Raw genomic sequence first — 17,742 nt, 5'->3', positions numbered from 1 at the left:
GCCTGGGACTGGCCTGCCGCCGGGCCCCCAGCCGGAGAAAGGCACCCGGCGCGGGGCGGAGTCACGGCGGCCCCGCCCCCGACCCCTGCGGCTGGAGGCACCACGGGGAACGGCGGGAGAGACAGTACCTTGAGGCTTTCCGGAGAGCGGCTTTTAAAACAGGTTTCCACATCACTTTAAGGATTCGTTGTGTACGTGTTCCGTGGGTTGGAGTTGTTTCCCTTGGGGGAAAAGGTGAAGGATGAATGGAGATCTTTGCAAGGGGCGGGGGCGCTGGGGAGGGAGGGGCTGGAAGAGAAACTTCGCGGGTCCACAGAAGGGCGAGGGAAGGGCTTCGCTGCAGAGACAGGAGTGCGAAGTGACAGAGAGGGGGTCATTGAGAAAGCTGTTTTGGCTCCTGCAACCGTTGGGTAAATCCAGAAGCAACATCCTCTGGGGATCGTTACACACACACACACACCACACCCCCCACCCCCCGTGCAGAATAAGCGGCTTCTCTCCCCGTCCACTGGTCTCTAGCCCCGTTCCTTGCTTACAGTTTGGCCAGTAGACGAAGGTAGTGGAGGAAAGGAACAGCAGAAAGAACACTAAATCTTTGCATCAGCTCGCCTAAATCTATTAATTTTCCTACCGTGACTCTTCGTTATAGAGTCTTAAACTAGCTGCCCATGTGTTCTGAGGGCTACTTCGGGCCAAACCTGAGCAAGGGGATTGGAACAGCGTTCCTGGGCAGAAATAAGCATGTCCAGGGGAAACTGCTGCCCTCTGAAGTGGGGATGGCAATTTTACCAGCTGGAGATGGAAGGAGGTGCTGAGAACTGTGGCTGCCCTCAGTAATGCACACCAAGGCACTTCCCTTTTCAACACCATTCTTGACACCTCTCGATCCCAGCTTTGACTTGTAGCTCTACCTGAAATCCACCAACCCGGCGGCAGCTCAAAAATAAAAATTCCACAGACAGCCTGGCAGCTAGTCTTTAATCGGGAGTAGGTTTCCCTGAATATGTCCAAACCTGGCTTTCCAGGTAAATGTGTGCTGTTTGGGGATGGTTTACCAAGTGGGGAGGCATTCTAAGACCTCAGCATGTATTAAAGTCACCTTTCTGGTGAAGCAGTGCCATGGTTAAAATGCAGAGTACACACTATGTATATATGTATAGGGGCTCAGAGATGAGCACTGGGACCAGGATCACTTAGTGGGTAGGAGAAGCCAGACTGTAAAAACCAGATCTTCTTAGGCGTTCATACCACGGTATCCAATAAGCTTTCTGGTGAATCATTGCAGTCCTCATTTCTTAGAAATGATTCACTTCCACTCAAGCCTGAAAGCCAAAGAAAAGGAATCCAGTACCTAAATATGATAGGAGGAAGTAATGCTCAAGGAGAAGAGGCCACAGGATTCTCCCAGGGGCAAGTCACTTTCATAGCTTAACATGCACTCCCCCTTAATGTTCAAGTTTAAATCTTACTTGCTACTTTTTCTTTATGCTCTAGAGCTTTCCATTCTAGGACTTTTTTTTTTTTTTTTTAAGAGTAGTTATATTATGCCTAGTAGGATAAAACAGATAGAAAACCAGTATCCTGAGAGATGGATAGGAAGGTAGTCTTTCATTTACAGGCAGTGATTTTCTAACATTTTCTCCTTGGACAAAATGTAACAAGTGATTTGAAACATAACTTGCGGGACACTGTGATCTATTTCCTTCTGCTCAATACCCTTTTCTCACCAAAGGCCCAGGGACAGTGTTGCTCTTCAGGAATCATTGCTAATCCCAGGGTGATCTTAGTTTGCTAATTTTGCTTCACTGCCAAGTACTTAGGCAAGAACAGTACTGGAATCAATATCCACTGCCTCAAAACTATAAATTCCTATACTTGTCAACCTCCTGCTGAGATTGTAACAATGTAATTTGGTTTGAGGGTTCCTTAAGACCACTTAGATATTTTAGTTGGTGGGGGAGGGGGAACCCACCTGCTTCAGAATGATACTGTTTCAAATTGAAGATTCGAAGATACTGTTTCCAATGATGCATAAATTAAAAAAAAATAACCACCCCTCAATGAGCTCCTGGCTGGAGAAAATAACTAAATTATTTATATTTAAAACTACCTTTTCTTCCCTGCCACTGTCCTTTTACCCCCACCCCCAGCATTCTATGGAGGGTCCATACTGGGGAAGATTCTTGTTTTTGCTAAGCAGATTGATGAGTGGGAGCACAGCTGGGAGAAACAGAAAGGCCAAATGTGTTTAGAGGAGTAGACGGACCTGTCGTAGGCGTCTGGTACGGGGAAGATCAGCTTGAGCTTGGCTTATGAAGGAGTGGAGAATGCAGAGAAGGTAAGTGCAGGAGCGTATACTCATGAGAGAGAGGAAAGAGGTGGTGGCAGCTGCCACAGGGAGTGGAAATTTGAGAAAGATCTTTTAAAAGGGTATTAAGGGAACTTCACTGGGTAATGCAAACCCTCTTATATTATTTCCCTGGAAAATAACAACTTTAGTAAAGCTACATCCCTTTTCAATGCTTTTGGAGTTGATTTATGTTTTTATTAAAAATGAGAACATTTTGAGATCAGCTTTAGATGGGAAGTAGGGCTGCCCACAAAAAAATGCAGTTATTTAATTCATTTGTTCACACATATTTATAGAGTGCCTACCGTGTGCCAGGCGTTGTGTAAGCACAGACTTGTACTTCACCTGCTGTGCCTCCGTCACTTTATATAGATGTTCTCACAGCAATTGATGGGGTGGGTATTATTTCGTTTGGGAAAAGTCCAGCCAGTGTCTTTTTCTCCTCAGCTCCGCCGATCCCCAAGTTGGATGTTCATGATAATGTACAGAATTTCAGACTCACTCCTAGAGATTCTGAGTTAGTAGTTCTCCGTCCCTTCTTCAAACCAGCACCCTACTTGATTTTGAGACATTTTAAGTACTTTAGAAAATACTGCTTCAAGTTGCCAAAAATCAAGTTTCCTAAGCCTAAGTTGTTGTGGGGGTAAGCTGGGTATTTCTGCTAGCCAGAGGTCAGAAGTAGCCATAAACTGAAATTCTGAGAAAATACAAAAAGGATCATAGGACAAGCTGAGGGAATGGTTGTGCAGGACATCTCTTATATATGGAGTTACTGTTTAATGTTATTTTCCCCTTAGAGATGATGTTTGTGTGTGTGTTACAAGTGTCAAAAGCTGAAGTGATTTTTACTTTGCAGGTTTGGGACACTCTTGAAACAAGTATGTATCCCAGTCCTCTTGAGTCCTCCTCATATGTATGGAATTGGACAGGAGTGATCTTCAAGTTCTGTTCAAATTTATCTCACCCAAGAGGACAAGAAAGGCAAACGACAGTCTCCCTTTCATGTTATGGCTTTGCCCTTTGGTAGAGCCTTAAAAGTCATCCTGTGTTGGAGCACCTGGGTGGCTCAGTCAGTTAAGCGTCCGACTCTTGGTTTTCGGCTCAGGTCATGATCTCAGGGTTGTGAGATCAAGACCCGCATTGGGCTCTGCATTCAGTGGGCAGTCGCTCGAGATCTCTCTCCCTCTGCCCTACCTGTGCCCCTACCCTGCATCTTCTGTCTCAAATAAATAATCTTTAAAAAAAAAAGTCATCCTCTGTTTAAGGGTTTGATAAGGAACATCTTAATATGAACAGTAGAGTAATTCCAAGATAAAATTGTGGTAGTTAGCACCTTGCCTGAGAAAGGTTGGATTTCTATTAGTCAAAGCCATCTGCTCAAGTTAGACAAACAGTTGAGCCAATAATAATCAGGCAACCCCACTCCTGGCTGGATCTTGGGGAAATAAGTCGATGAGTGTCTCTATTGCTGGCATGATAGCAGTGTGGGGAGATGGACCAATGAAGCAATGATTAGGAGCTGGGAGGGATGGCAAAAGCACTAAACAGACCAAACCCTGGTCATTGGGCCATACATCTATTCTGTTTGTATGAGGTCCAGAGATACAACCCTGCTTTTGGTTCTCCAAAGGGCAAGAAAAGTAGGATTACAGTGGCTGGGCCATGGTTGGGCGCAGTGGTACTTACTACTCCTGCTTCCAGTGGGCCAGGAAAGACATTAATGGATCAGGTTTCAGCTCAAACATAGCAATGGGAGAACCAGCAAGAAAATCCAGGTATAGTGGCTTAAGGTAAGAACCATTGCTATAAAAATGTGTAGCACCCTTTTGATTACCTTGGAGCTTTTTAAAAGAACGCCAACTGGTCCTGGTATCAGGTGGCCATGTGCTTTAGATAAGCCTCCACCTAGTACCAGGGATGTGAATCCTGATTTTTAAGTCTGTCCCAGGCCAAGTACTGTTGTAGGAATGGATGTTTGACATAATCATGGCCAATAAAATGTGGATTACTTTGCTTAGAATGCTTCTAGAAGACATCTTCCTTGATCTTAAAAAGAGGATGCACAAGCAGTAGTTCTAGGGACTTACATGTTGCAGAAAGACTTCATGCTTAGAGTCTCTGTAGCCATTTAGCCCCTCTGAAAAACAAGAGGAGGGACAAAGCTAACGCTTGGAAGATGACAAAAGTAGTACAATGGAAAGAACCAGTGTTCTTGATGTTGCTTTTGAGACGTGAAGTGGACCACCCTGGAAGCTCACTATCTCGTGTCTTCATGTCCTATAAGATAATCATTTTCCTTACTGCCGAAGCCATCTTGACTTGTGTCTTCTGACACTTGCAGTCTAAAGTACCCAAAGTGACAAATCTGTCACTAGCTCCCCACGTATTTTTCTGAGGTCTAGAAGCACATGAGATAATTTGTCACTGAAGGAAGCATGCTGTCTGATGTGGGGGGATACAGCAGCACTGGACTTGGTTCAAGAGCAATTTATTACCTGTGTCTGGGTAAGTCAAGCTCAGCCTCATGTTCATCATCTGTAAAATGAGGGTAATTATGTTTATTTTAGAGCAATAGTAATATTCAAAATGAATAATGTAAGTTAAAGCATTTTGTATACAAATAGAAGTTCTTTTTTTATCAGAAGATGCTCGAAAGAAGATGCACTTAGTCTCCTAGTTTGCTCCAGTGTCCAAATTTTCACAATCGGTGCTTTCACTGTTTTGTCTTAACAATGGCATTATTGAAACGATGTAAGTCAAGAACAGTGAGGAGCACAATTAGGGTGAGCAGGATTCTGACTGGCCCCCTCTGCGCTTAGTGGAAAGAGTAGCATGACTGCTTATCAGTGTCTTCCACAAGACAGGACATAATGGTACCTGTGTGCAAACCTAGGCCACTCGCATCACTAGTTTACATGCTATTCTGAAGCATTTTAAATTTAATTTTGAGGTATTTCCAATTTCCGTTTGCTTGCAAATTGATTTTGGCTTGGTGGGGTAGTTATATACAAACCTGTACAACTACCTTGATTATTTAAACATAATACAATTGAAACTTCAAATATTGTGTTCTTGATGTGATATTTAAGTGTGATGGTTGCATATATTTACAGAAGAGTCTTTCTTTAGTTTTGGATAACACCCGTCTCAAAACTTGAAAATAAAACCAAAACATCTCACCAACAGAAATATTATAAACATAGTTTTTATTCTTTTCTTACCTTCAATGAAAAAGGCCTCATGTCACCAAAACATTTTTTTGAAACTTGGTAACTAAACACAGCACTTGACAGCCTGATGATCATTTTTCTAGACAACTGCTGAATAATTTATATTGCTTTTTTAAAAATAACTAAGAACTATTTTTATTACTTCATTTCTGCTTAAAGTGGCAATGTGCCCTCACATTTTTCATAAAAATCTAAAATTTATCTAGTAGTCCCAAGTGTTTTGTATTGTTTGTTCTAAGTTTCATTAAAACTTTTCAGAAATAATGCACTTCTAAAGAGAAAATATATGTTAAATAAAGATGAGAAGAAATAGTCATGGTTATAGCAAAACAGTTGTTCTGAATATTCTGAAACTTAACACCTCAGAGCAAATGTGATTTAGTTGCTAGGGGACTTCTCTCCTGATTAAAATCTCAACTCATTAATTTATAGATCATCAAAAGATGGATAGCTGGTTCTTCTACCAGTAGATATGGTTTGATTGTCTAAAGGTTTTCTACAAAAAAAAACCTCAAAAATTAATGAACTTAAAAAATTTTACATTTACTGATTTACACAAAGATATACAGATGCTTTAAAATCAGAAGTAGTATGATATTATAGAAATAAATGAAACCCTATCTTCAGACTTAGCAACCAAAGGAAGTTTGCAGTTTTCCACATGTTATTTTTCATTCAGCTATGAGCTTATTAAAACAGCCATATATTTCATTCAGAAAAGGTTGATTTATAAGAAATTCCTTGTTTTCAGATAGCACTATGCTTCAATAAATTTAAACTATGTTAGTAAGAAAAGCATAAAAGAAAAATAACATAACTTGCTTTAATACAAAGGTTTTTTTTTAATAAAAATGTTGAAGTCTACATTAAATCAGGAAATCAATAAATCTGAATTATACAAGCTTTCTATATACTTAGAAAACCAAAAACACAGTTATAATAAAACTCTTTAATTCAAAATAGAGTCTAATTTAAAGAAAATGTCATTATGCCCAGTTGATTAGATAGGGTTTTGTCATTTAAATTAAATGGTTCACCTGAAACATGGTAAGTGTATAATAGAGAAAATTCGATCTTGAGGGTACTTTGCAAATTACCTAGCTAATTTGCATCATGACTCAAATTCTTAGCTTCCAAAGGGCAGACACAGTCTTTAATTGCTTTTAGATAGGCACTTAAGAAATGCTTGTGACGAGGAGGAAACCCCAAAGATTGTGAATCACTCTGTTAACTCCAGAGAAAAATGAGACTCTAAACAAAGTCAGCTTTCCAGAACTGCCCTTCCACTGCCAAGAAATCATAATTATTTCCAAGTTCTTCCTGCTAATAAAAATGAGGGAGATGGAAAACAACACGCTCTTCTCTTATTTGATTAAAAAGCAAACAGGTAATTCAGTTCCATTCTAGGAAACCCCCCTCCATGGTCAACTTGAATTATTAATGACATTTTTCTATGCTAGAATAGTTACCATATTACAACTAGAGAATGATGCAGTTTCCTCCTGTCTTATTCATTATTACACTAGCAAACAGTCCAGTCTTTTTTAAAAGGTGGGGGGATGCAGTGGGGTGAGAAAAATCTCATAAAACTGAGTAGCAGTTACAGCTTTTTTAAAAGTTGGAGTTATAATTAGAAGAACCAGAGCTGGTCAAATTGAGATAACCCTAGAATTTTAATAGTTCTCTCTCCTAGATACTCAGCCACATGATCCAAATGAGAAAAATAGAGATGAACTATTAGATGAACATATAATAAGTACCAAACAATACTAGAAAGAAAGAATGGAAAGAAGAAGGAAAGAGAGAGAACAAGGGGGAGAAAAGCCAACCAACTAACCAACGAACCAACCGCATGGCCTTGTTGAAATATCATGGAGCTACCTAGCAGCAGCATTTATAAAAGCTCTGTAGATTTGCATAATGATCCTGTGCAATTCTTCCCTATTAAGAAGAAGACATAGCTACAAATAAACCATCACTTTGATTTTGATCACAGATCATGGTTACAATTGTATCAATAAAAAACATTAGGCCATTCTTTGATAAAGTATTGTTCCTTAACTAATACTTATGAAGCCAAAACCTCAGAGAGTCATTTTAGAATAAAATGTTGAGCTAAAAAGCATGACTTAATTCTTCGGGAAAGAGCTAAAGAATTTGATGCTGACATCATCTCCCCTATCCTCACAAACTCACCGGCGACCCTCACCACCCCCCAACTGCCTGCATTTACTTCCTTAATTCCACGTAGGTTAAACATAGTGATGTAGCTGAACCATAAACCAATATTGCCCTTGAATAAGCTGAGCACTATCAAAGATCTGTCATATCTGCATATGGCATTCCTACAGGAAAGGAAATTTTCCTCAGTTGTGAACATCCACTCTGTTCAGGATCTTTGGTACATTTGGAGTGTAAGAAAATAATGGCACAATAATACAAGTACTATCAAAGGAAAGATTACACCAAACAAAAGAAAGTTAACCAGCCATGATATTGTAACAACTTTCTAGAAACCAAAGTAGATAACTCTTTGTTCTCTACAAGTCCATTTCCATGATCAGAAGTTTGACATTTAAAAAATAGTTTATAAAAATACACCAGTTCTACAAGCAGCCTTCATGGTCATTTCTTAAATTCAACTCACCATAATCAAATCAAATAATGCCATGTCCTCTTGTTAAAAAAGAAGTCCTTTTTGTCACAAGAAAGCAACTTACATTTTATATAATACAGTACATCTCCCTATGAGTATACAGACTACGTATATAAAGGTCATCAGTATTTCTGAATGCAAAGTAAATATATTAGTGGAGTGCTGAGTGAAGGTGTTAAAGTTCCTCTTAGTATAAACTTGTCACTCCCGACTGTGCAGTTTGTGAAATAACAGGATGGTAAATTCTATTTTTTAAATAACCAGTGTATTCCTTTTTAAAATTTCTTAAAACCATTACAGAAATTGTCTTCATGTCTGTTCATTCTATAGACGTCCAAACCAATAGGGCAAGTATTCTAACACCAACTATGGAAGATGGCTTTTTTTGATTATCTAGACCCATAAGATTTGCAGTAAAACAGCAATACTGCAGTGTTACCTACAGGTTAGCCTATGTTGCTTTAAATGATATGTTTCTCCTGAATTGATCAGAGGTGTTACAGTACAAAGCCACAGCACACACAGGCAGAATGGACCTTAATACGCGTGTAGGCAGTGCAGTTAAAAAGGGACGTACATTTCTTTTATTCCAGTACCTTCGTATAATAAAGTTAACAAAAATAATAAAATATTTAAAAAAAACCCAAAAGCCAGCTGGCACTGCCAACCAATTCCTGTAGTAGTCTTAGAATCCTAATCCTGTAGAATTTCCTCTTGTAGTCATAAGCACCACCGTCTTCGGGAGTATTTCAGTGTATCGTTATCTACGCCAAGCAAGCCTGGGATGCAGCTACCTGAGTTCTCTTGGTTGTGGGCGAACGTGATCTTTATTCATAATTTTCCAGCTTTCATGTAGGGTGGGGATAGAGCCGCGCTGAGTCAACCCTTCAAACCTTTATAGGTATCATTGAGAAAAACCCAGTCTTTGGATTTGTAGTCCGGTTCTGTGGTGTTGGCACTAGGAAAGATGGGAAATTAACCAAGAACAAAGGAATTTCATTAGTGACCCTGTAGGCATCTTTACAGACCGTGAAGTGTTAGTTTTGTCATAGATTATCTTACCTGGTTGTAAAATATCAGATTCAGGAAAGTCATCGAAATTTGAAGTATCATCAATGCTTTTGATTTCTATAGGGATTGCTGCTGGCCTTTCCCTATAAAAAAAGGATCAAGGTAGTAGCATGGCAAATTTTCTTTAACTCTTGTTTTCCCAAAAATGGTTCTAGTTGCAAATTCTGCTTCCTGTTCTATAGATAATAGAAGAGTCGAGAGAATTTACTGTGGACTTGAAAACTGTGAAGTGGATGTCATAGTTGAGTGTAATATTTTCTGAAAACATGACCATTTACTTGGAATTTTTATTTCTTTGTACCCAGACTTTCTCATGCTGTTTTGTTTAAAATGGAAAAATAAGAGCTAATGAAAGGGAATGTAGAACAGAAGAGATTTTGTTCAAACAATTTAATAATTACATAATGTATGCTGGCTATTGTGTGTACTAGATTCTAGCTAAACAATTCAGGAAAGAATTATTCTACTAAAGGATCCATGGATTAAAAGTCATTTGGGGAATGTCTGGCTGGCTCAGTAGAGTGTGTGACTCTTGGTCTCAGGTTCATGAGTTCAAGCCCCACACTGGGTATAGAGATTACTTTAAAAAATAAAGATACTTGAAAAACAAAAAGCGCTTTGGGAAATTAAGGGGAGCAAAGGGACTACACATTTGCAATGAAATCTAAATCTAAAACTTTCTGCCATATAAATGTTAAGGGAATCAGGGAGATTAGGTTAAAAAAATCAGTCATGAAACTATCTTACCATGCTAACAATGTTTAAAAATAGGAATAGTTAAAAGAAGCTATCCATTTTTATTGCTTCTATTTTTTTCAACAAATACTTAACTGGATGTATTAGGGGACAAGTGAACAAAGCCAGTACCTAAAGTCCTGAGCATTCTTCGCAGAATCATTCCAATTCTTTATACTTAATGTGATAACTTAATAAATGTGTATTACTTTAGTGACAAGAACCGGAGACTCTGGTGTCGTTAACTAGCAGCGTGACCTTAGGCAGGCAACTCCTTGCTCTGTGACTATTTCCTTACTATCAAAGCAAGAGATTGCACTAATGGGCTCTAAGCGTCCTTCCAACTGTGAAGCGGGGAATCCTCATTCTGTTCAGTGAGATGAGGTATACAGTGTAATGCAGCATATCAGTTAAGAACCAGGACACCGAGGGGTCCAATTCTAGTTAGAAATTCTAGCTGGAAAAAAAAAGAAAAAAGAAAAAGAAATTCTAGCTGGATTATTACTGGCTGTGGCACTGCAGGCAAATTACTTCTCTGTGCTTTAGTTTCCTCATTTGTAAAAGAGACATCATAATGGTACCTATTTTATAAGGTTATTATGAGGATAAGATAAAAAATGCACATAAAGGTCCTCAGACAGTGCTGGACATAACAATAAGTGGTCCAAACAAATGAGTTGTTATTACAGCAGGTCGAGTGCCTGGCACACTGTGGGAGTTCCTGTGAAGATGTGCCTGGAGCGAGTGACACATTAGCTGTCTCAAAGGAGGGGCAGATGCTGCCCAGGCAGGGCAGGAGTGGGGACAGGAACGAGTGGAGAGAGAAGAGCATTTCAGGCAGAATGAAGAGCAAAGGGCAAAGCCCTGAGATGAGAGGAGCAGAACGACCCTCGGAGATGCCACTGGGACCGATGAGGGTAGAGCCACACCCCACAGTCCTGAAAGCAGTGCCTCGGCCTTAATTTTATTCTAAGCGCAAAGGGAAGGAAGAAAAGGGTATGATCAGTGTTATGTTTTGGAAGTCTCACTGTGTGGAGAGCAGCCCAGAACTACTGAAGGTACTTTGGCCACAAACTGAATTAAAGGCCGATGCTTACAATTAACGACTGCAAGCAAATTCTTAAAAGTTACTTGCATCATTTCACTCTTCTCACAGTGTTTTAAAAAAAAGGGACTCTGTCTTCTTATAACTTCATAAAGAAGATGGTATATTAGAGAAAGGAGCAGTCTACAGCATGACAGAATAGGACAAAAATGAGGGGTTATCATGTGAAATAAAACTACATCCCTGTCGTGCGGACATCAGCTTGCATCCCATAACTCTGAATATAAAAATCGAAACAGGTACACAGTAGGTGGTTTCCCCTTTACATTGGGCATTTGCTAAAACCAGTCATTTAGCTATATTCTCACTTCTGTAGTCCAGAGAACACTGGTTTAATAACACTATAACAACACTGTGTATTTAGCAGAGCCAGAGACAAACTGATTGCTAAACCTAGTAACAACAAACAAACGTTTTACTTAGATCTCTCCCGTTGGAAGCCTATGAGCGTACCTGATGTGCCCCCAGTCTACACCTTCAAAGAAAGGATGACTTTTTATTTCTTCTACTCCACTATTTCCAATTCTGTTTTCAGAATCAATACAAAATCTAGAAAATGGAAACAGAAATGATCATATGCAAATTACATATACAGTATCCTATGTGCATTTTTTTTCCAAACATTTCATTTTTTTCCTCTGTTTACGAAGTCAGCTCTGTTTCTTGTGGGAAATGTGGGAGAGAACAGAAATCCTCTGTAATTGCACTGTACAGAGAGAACCACTATAAACAGTTTGAAGCCATTTCCTTCTAGTCTTTTATTACAATTTTTTAAAAATATGTGTTACTACAGTAGTTACTGTTTTAGGGTGATTCTTTTCATTTAATATACTGAGAAAACTTCCCAAATCATTATATATTTTTCTTTAACTTCATATTCTAAAATTTGCTTGTGGAAATATTAATTTAGCCAGTCCACTCTTGTTGAACACTTAGTTTTCAATTTTCATTACTAAAAACATCATGATAAACAGTCTCCCTACCATCTTTACACACATCAAATTGTCTGCATAAGCAAAATTCCTAGAATTACTGGGTCAATGGTCATATACAGTTTAAAGATTTTTGATAATATGCTGTCAATTAGCTGTTCTCATAGGTTGTCCCAATTTATATTCCTTGCAGCCGTTCACAATAATACCAAACTTCATCTTACTTGAGAAACAGAATGGAATCCTTTGCTTAGAAATAATTTCTTATATAGACTTGTGATAGGCACTGCTACTAGCGATTTATTTTCTCTTTTCTCTTTAACGAAATAGGTCATTGCGTACCAACAGGAGTGGCCTTTGAAATGATACAAGACACCGTCCCTCTTCTTAACTCTTACTTTTACTGCATGCTTCCTTTTAATTGTTTGCAGTTTTTAAAAACACATTTTCTTTATTGATCTCTTTGACTGTATAGATCAGTAGTGGTCCTTTTCCTCCCACAAGAATAAAATGGGCAATTCAATCTTTTAGGTACCTGTCAAGTTTCAAAATACCATAAACTCCTCTAGGGATTTAAGCACTAACCTAAGAATTAAGTCCTTGGCTTTCTCAGATATAGGTACCTCTGGAGGAAATACCAAAGTTTCTTTCCAGTTCATCACTTTTCTATATGTTTCTTGAGGAGTTTCAGAACAGAAAGGTGGATATCCTGCATATGAGAGAAAATACAAGTTTTATCATCTTTAGTAATCAAATATGCTCTACACATACTATGTATGTGTCATAGGGAAAAAATAGCCAGAAGTGCTCCATTCAGCAATAAAAAAATGTCACCATTCATCAATTTATAATAAAATCGCTAATAAAGGCAATAAAATAAAGGATTCAAAGCATCACCCCCTTTATCCAAAAGGCCATGTAGATGCAATTTTGACACATGGGAGTTCTGGTTAAATACCCTGTTCCTGAATTGCTACAGAGCTCACTGGTATTTATCATTATTGACATTGGGGGATGTCAAGGAGTTCAGACATTTTAGCCCATGATATCTGTAATATGTTCCATCCGTGGCACTCACGGAAATTTCTATAGTATATACGTAAACAAATGATAAGACATACCTATTAGCATTTCATACATAATCACTCCCAAAGACCACCAGTCACACAGCTTGTTGTAACCAGTCTGCATGAATACTTCTGGAGCAATGTAATCTGGTGTCCCAACTGTGGAATATGCCTGCAAAGGAAAACCTTATCAAACCAGCATTCTTAAATATTTGTTAAAAGATCTGAGTATGGCTCATTATTAGAAAAAGCAATACAGCAGTTAATTTTGCATTTAATACTTGTTTCACATGTTTATCATGTAGAAAGCTTAGTGACAGGTACTGAATCAGATAATATGTTATTTAAGATATGATTTCTGGCTGCCCACCACCCCCTCTCCAAGAAGCTCAACTAAATTATTTATATATTTAGCCCTAAATCCTGTGAAAATTAATAGAAGGACAGCTCACAAAAGTGGCCTTGGGATGCTAGAAGGGGGAGCTATGCTGCTGTACTCCTCACTGTCAATTATAGACCCCATTGGAGGAATCATGAACAGGCAAAGAATCACCTATTGTGGGCCCCAACAGGGAAAGACGTACACTGCGTCTCCTGTGCGAAAGCAGCTACCCCTGCAACTCAGCCAAGGAGAGACCTTCACCACCCTCAACTCCTGCTTTGCTCCAGTGAACTCTTGGTCAAAACAGCCCCTTTCAAATCCTCCTTCTCTTAAAATACAAGTTCTCTTCTTTGTTTGTTGGAGTTGCCAATGGTTTTGCCACAGCTTGCCTGTCCCAAATTGTGATTCTCTGTTATTCCTGAATAAACCCACTTTTGCTGGCACAATAATTGTTTCATTTTTAAGGTTAGCCATCCATTTCAAAAAGAATAAAGAGGCTGAACCCAGTGGGCCAGAGTCCACCACTCACTACTAAGTGAGTTCTTAGACAGGAGACTCAAGCACTCTGAACCTCGGCTTCTGCTTACAGGAAACTGTAGTAATCATACATAGTTGTGGCAGGAGGATGAAACAAGAAAAGGAATGTGCTTTGGAAACTACAACCTGCTGTATATATAAACATCAGGTATTTTCATGATAAACCTAATTCCAGGGCACTGCTTATCCATCAGAAAGCAATGGAGTGTTTCATTCTTAATTCATATAAAATCTTACAAAAAACGATTTCTTTACGGTAGTTGTTCTCAATTAAGGGCAGTTATGCCAGGGACCATTTGAAAATGTGTGCCAGCAGATTTCGTCATTTCAAGGACCTGAGGGTGGCAGGAGGTGGGGGTGGGGGTGGTTGCTGATGGGCATTTAGTTGGCAGGGGGATATAAGATCCAAAGGATTTTCCTGCCCAAAACACTAAGAGTCCCCTCTACTTCTCCCTTGGTAAATAAACATTGATAGAAGTCATGATAATGGCCACAAGAATATAAAAATGACAACAGGAATCACCCGTGAATACTCTGTTAAGTCGAATTCCCACCATACTTTTAAGCAGTATTCACTTTCCCCCTTAAAAGCAGGAAATACTGCAATGCTTCTCTCAGTGGTAAAATCTAATCTGAAAGTGGCACATTTAAAAGTAGAAGGAAGTTTTTTGTCATGAATTCATAGCTCCATAGTTTTAAAATTCTTTTTTTCTAACTTTCAAAAACACTGAATTGTTTTATGAGCACAGGAAGCTTATAGTTAATTACTTGGGCCACTGACAGAATGAGTTTGACCAAGCAAAGTCTTATTATTTGGTTTGAGAGGGTACTGGACTATTATCATCCAGTCTGTTAACCTCAGCCATTCAGAGGGAATGCTAAATTTCCCTTTCATCACTTGGTTGAGTTTAACAGATATTTATAGAGTGTCTGTATGTGCCAGACGTATAAGAGATCAAGAAGACAAAGTCAAAAGGCACATTCCTAACCCTGAGAATGTGCATGGACCTAATTAATAGGATAAAGGAAAGAGGAAAAGGGGCAAACAATTCTTATAATTGCTAAGTAATAAAGGAGAAACAGTGTGGGGCACAAGCAGTTTTATTCTACTTCCATTTAAAGAGTAATTAAGTTTATCTGTGGTAAAGTCTGCTTTCTAATTTTATTTTATCTGTTTTATCTGTTAATATGCCAAACTTCTTGTTCACCTTGTCTATAAAGTCCTTAGAAACACACAACCACCTTATTTACACTGATTGGCGGTTGTTTCAGAACAAGTATGAAAAATGGAACACACAAGGCATTCACTACAATCACATTCATCTCAGTGAGTTTTATATTGTGCTAATTACTAGTAAACAGGCTGCTTAATTATAGGTATGAGCCATAAAATGCTATAAAGTTAAATCATAAAGTAAATATCAGCATTCACTTTTCAGGCAAGGAAATGTTACAGAGAAACTAAGAGAACTAAGTGACCCCAGAAGCAGTTCTATCCTTGCTACAAAGTAAGTACTAATCATTGTGAAGATACAAAATGATCAAGCAAAACCCGAAATTTTAGGACCAGGTCAATCTTTCTTAAAGACCTGGCTGACTTACCAGCTGTCTCCTGTTCTTCTTCCATGTTTCTGCTTTCCTCTTTGAGTTCATGTTCTGAAATGCTAATTTCAACAAGAGAGAATTGTAATTATGAGGGGGAAAAACTCCACCAAAAAACAAATTCACATACATGTAAATACACTGGTTTAAGGAATGAGGAGAGGAAGAGAACTTTCAGTGCTCAACAATGCTGAATTAAGCTGGCTACACTATGTCACACAGAAAAAAACAATCAAACTTACAGAAGTCACTTGGCGGGTTATGTGTAAGGTTTCTATAGAATTCGGTCCTATGAGCTTTCTTCAATCCCGTGCATAAACCAAAATCAGATAATTTTACATGACCCTATAAAAAAATCCAGTAAAATCAAGAGATTATATTAACTTTGAAACAAAAGCCTTAAGGCAGTCATTATAAAAATTCTTAGCATTCTAAAAACTCCTACAGGTGGTAAGTAAAATTATAAATATTTGATGATGACGAATGTTAAAAATAGAAAATGGAAGAAGACAAAGACAGCCATCCTCCCTTGATGTCATTTTCACTGCCAAGTCTTTTCCTGTCACATCATTCTATGACATCACATAGTTGAGCAATAATATAAATGGTAGTTGCCCATTCAATCACAAAATCAGCTCTATTATTCCATTAAAATAATCAGCAACCCAATAATTCACCAGTTTCTTCACATACCTTGGCGTCCAATAAAAGGTTGTCTGGTTTAATATCCCGATGGATGAAACCCAACTGGTGGATTGCATCAATTGCTAGAACAGTCTCTGAAATGTAGAACTGTGTCTCCTCTTCTGTCAAGGTATCTTTCTTCATTAGCAATGTCATCATGTCACCTCCATAAGGGAAACCAAGTATCATGTATTAGAAACACGTCAGGCTTCCTCTGTATCTGTACAACCTCTGCCTAATTTCTGCATTGTATGACCCACCCAGTAGACCGCCAACCATCTCTAGGGCCAAGTAAAAAAAGTGTCACTGCATTAGCAAAAGTTTCATGACATCTGATGATTATTAAGGTAGAAAGTAGGTGATAATGAAGTAATATCTACCACTCAACATCCATAATAAATTGCTGAGGAAAATTTGCTGAACTGAGGAAATGAATCAGAGTGAGCACACCTGGAAATGGGATAGAGTCTTTCAAATTCAAGTTTTAAAAATGTTCAGAGCTCTTCAGTCCATCAAAAATAGAAAATTATCCCATCAAAAGACATTCTTTTATTTTCAAGGAATTTTTTCTTTAAAAAGGGGCAAAGAATAAAAAATGTGAACTTACAACTCAGAAATGACAACTGTTAATATTTTTTATGATACTTTGAGTCTTTTAAAAAAAATGTAGAAGTGTTCTCTGTCCTCCATCCCATTTTATTCCGCTTTCCCTTTTTGCTGAGTAACCATTAGTGTGGACTTGGTTTGGTGGGTATCCTTCTAGCTTATTTTTAAAATATGTTTTCATATACATATATCTTAATCTATGAAATTATGTTCTTTCATATTTTTAAAAATTACATAAATGGTATCAACTGTACATATAATTCCCCAGCTTGCTTTCTTACCCCACTGTTTCTGAGAACTTATTGAAATGGATAGAGCTCCTGACTTTTAGCTGCTGTAAAATATTTCAGCACGTAATTATGCCACATTTTATTTATCCATTCTGCTGATGGACATTTATCGTGCTTGCGGTTTTTCATGATCATAACAATGCTTCCTTGGTCTCGCAGGTCTCTGTGCGTGTGTCCAGGAGAATCTTCAGGGACTACCCTAGTTCTAAAATTGCAGGATTGTAGGCCACATGCCCTTTCAGCTCCACCAGTATCTATGAACTGCTCTCCTTAAGAGTCAGAGATTAATTTAGATAAAAGAGAGGCCGGTTTCTCCCACAGTCTCATCAGAAACAGGTGAAATGGTAGCTCATTTTTGTTTTAATTTGCGTTTCCTTGAGTATGAGCAGAGTTGAACATTTTCCTATGTATTTACAGGCCAGCCAGAGTTTCTCTTCTGTACGTTATTTGCCCATAGGGTTGTTTGTCTTTCTCTTTAGTAACTTACTGTTCTTA

The 17,742-nt window shown here is 38.5% G+C and overlaps 1 protein-coding gene across 2 annotated transcripts in view; it reads right to left on the bottom strand.

Moving 5' to 3' along the window:
- Positions 1-7,194: 7,194 nt before the first annotated feature.
- Positions 7,195-17,742, bottom strand: part of STK38L (serine/threonine kinase 38 like) — an 83,916-nt gene continuing 73,368 nt past the window's right edge. For both annotated transcript variants that reach the window (XM_047743297.1, XM_047743296.1), the window contains 8 exons: positions 16,361-16,515; positions 15,910-16,012; positions 15,668-15,729; positions 13,201-13,318; positions 12,665-12,788; positions 11,601-11,696; positions 9,299-9,390; positions 7,195-9,194 (listed from right to left, as the gene is read on the bottom strand). In XM_047743297.1, coding sequence (XP_047599253.1) covers positions 9,124-9,194; positions 9,299-9,390; positions 11,601-11,696; positions 12,665-12,788; positions 13,201-13,318; positions 15,668-15,729; positions 15,910-16,012; positions 16,361-16,515 — 821 coding nt within the window. In that variant the 3' untranslated portion in view covers positions 7,195-9,123. The remainder of the gene's footprint in view (positions 9,195-9,298; positions 9,391-11,600; positions 11,697-12,664; positions 12,789-13,200; positions 13,319-15,667; positions 15,730-15,909; positions 16,013-16,360; positions 16,516-17,742) is intronic.

The sequence above is a fragment of the Lutra lutra genome, chromosome 8, assembly GCF_902655055.1.
Source record: "Lutra lutra chromosome 8, mLutLut1.2, whole genome shotgun sequence".
NCBI classification, from domain to species: Eukaryota; Metazoa; Chordata; class Mammalia; order Carnivora; family Mustelidae; genus Lutra; species Lutra lutra.
The sequence above is the reverse complement of the archived record's forward strand: the minus strand, read 5'-3'. Positions and strand labels throughout refer to the sequence as shown.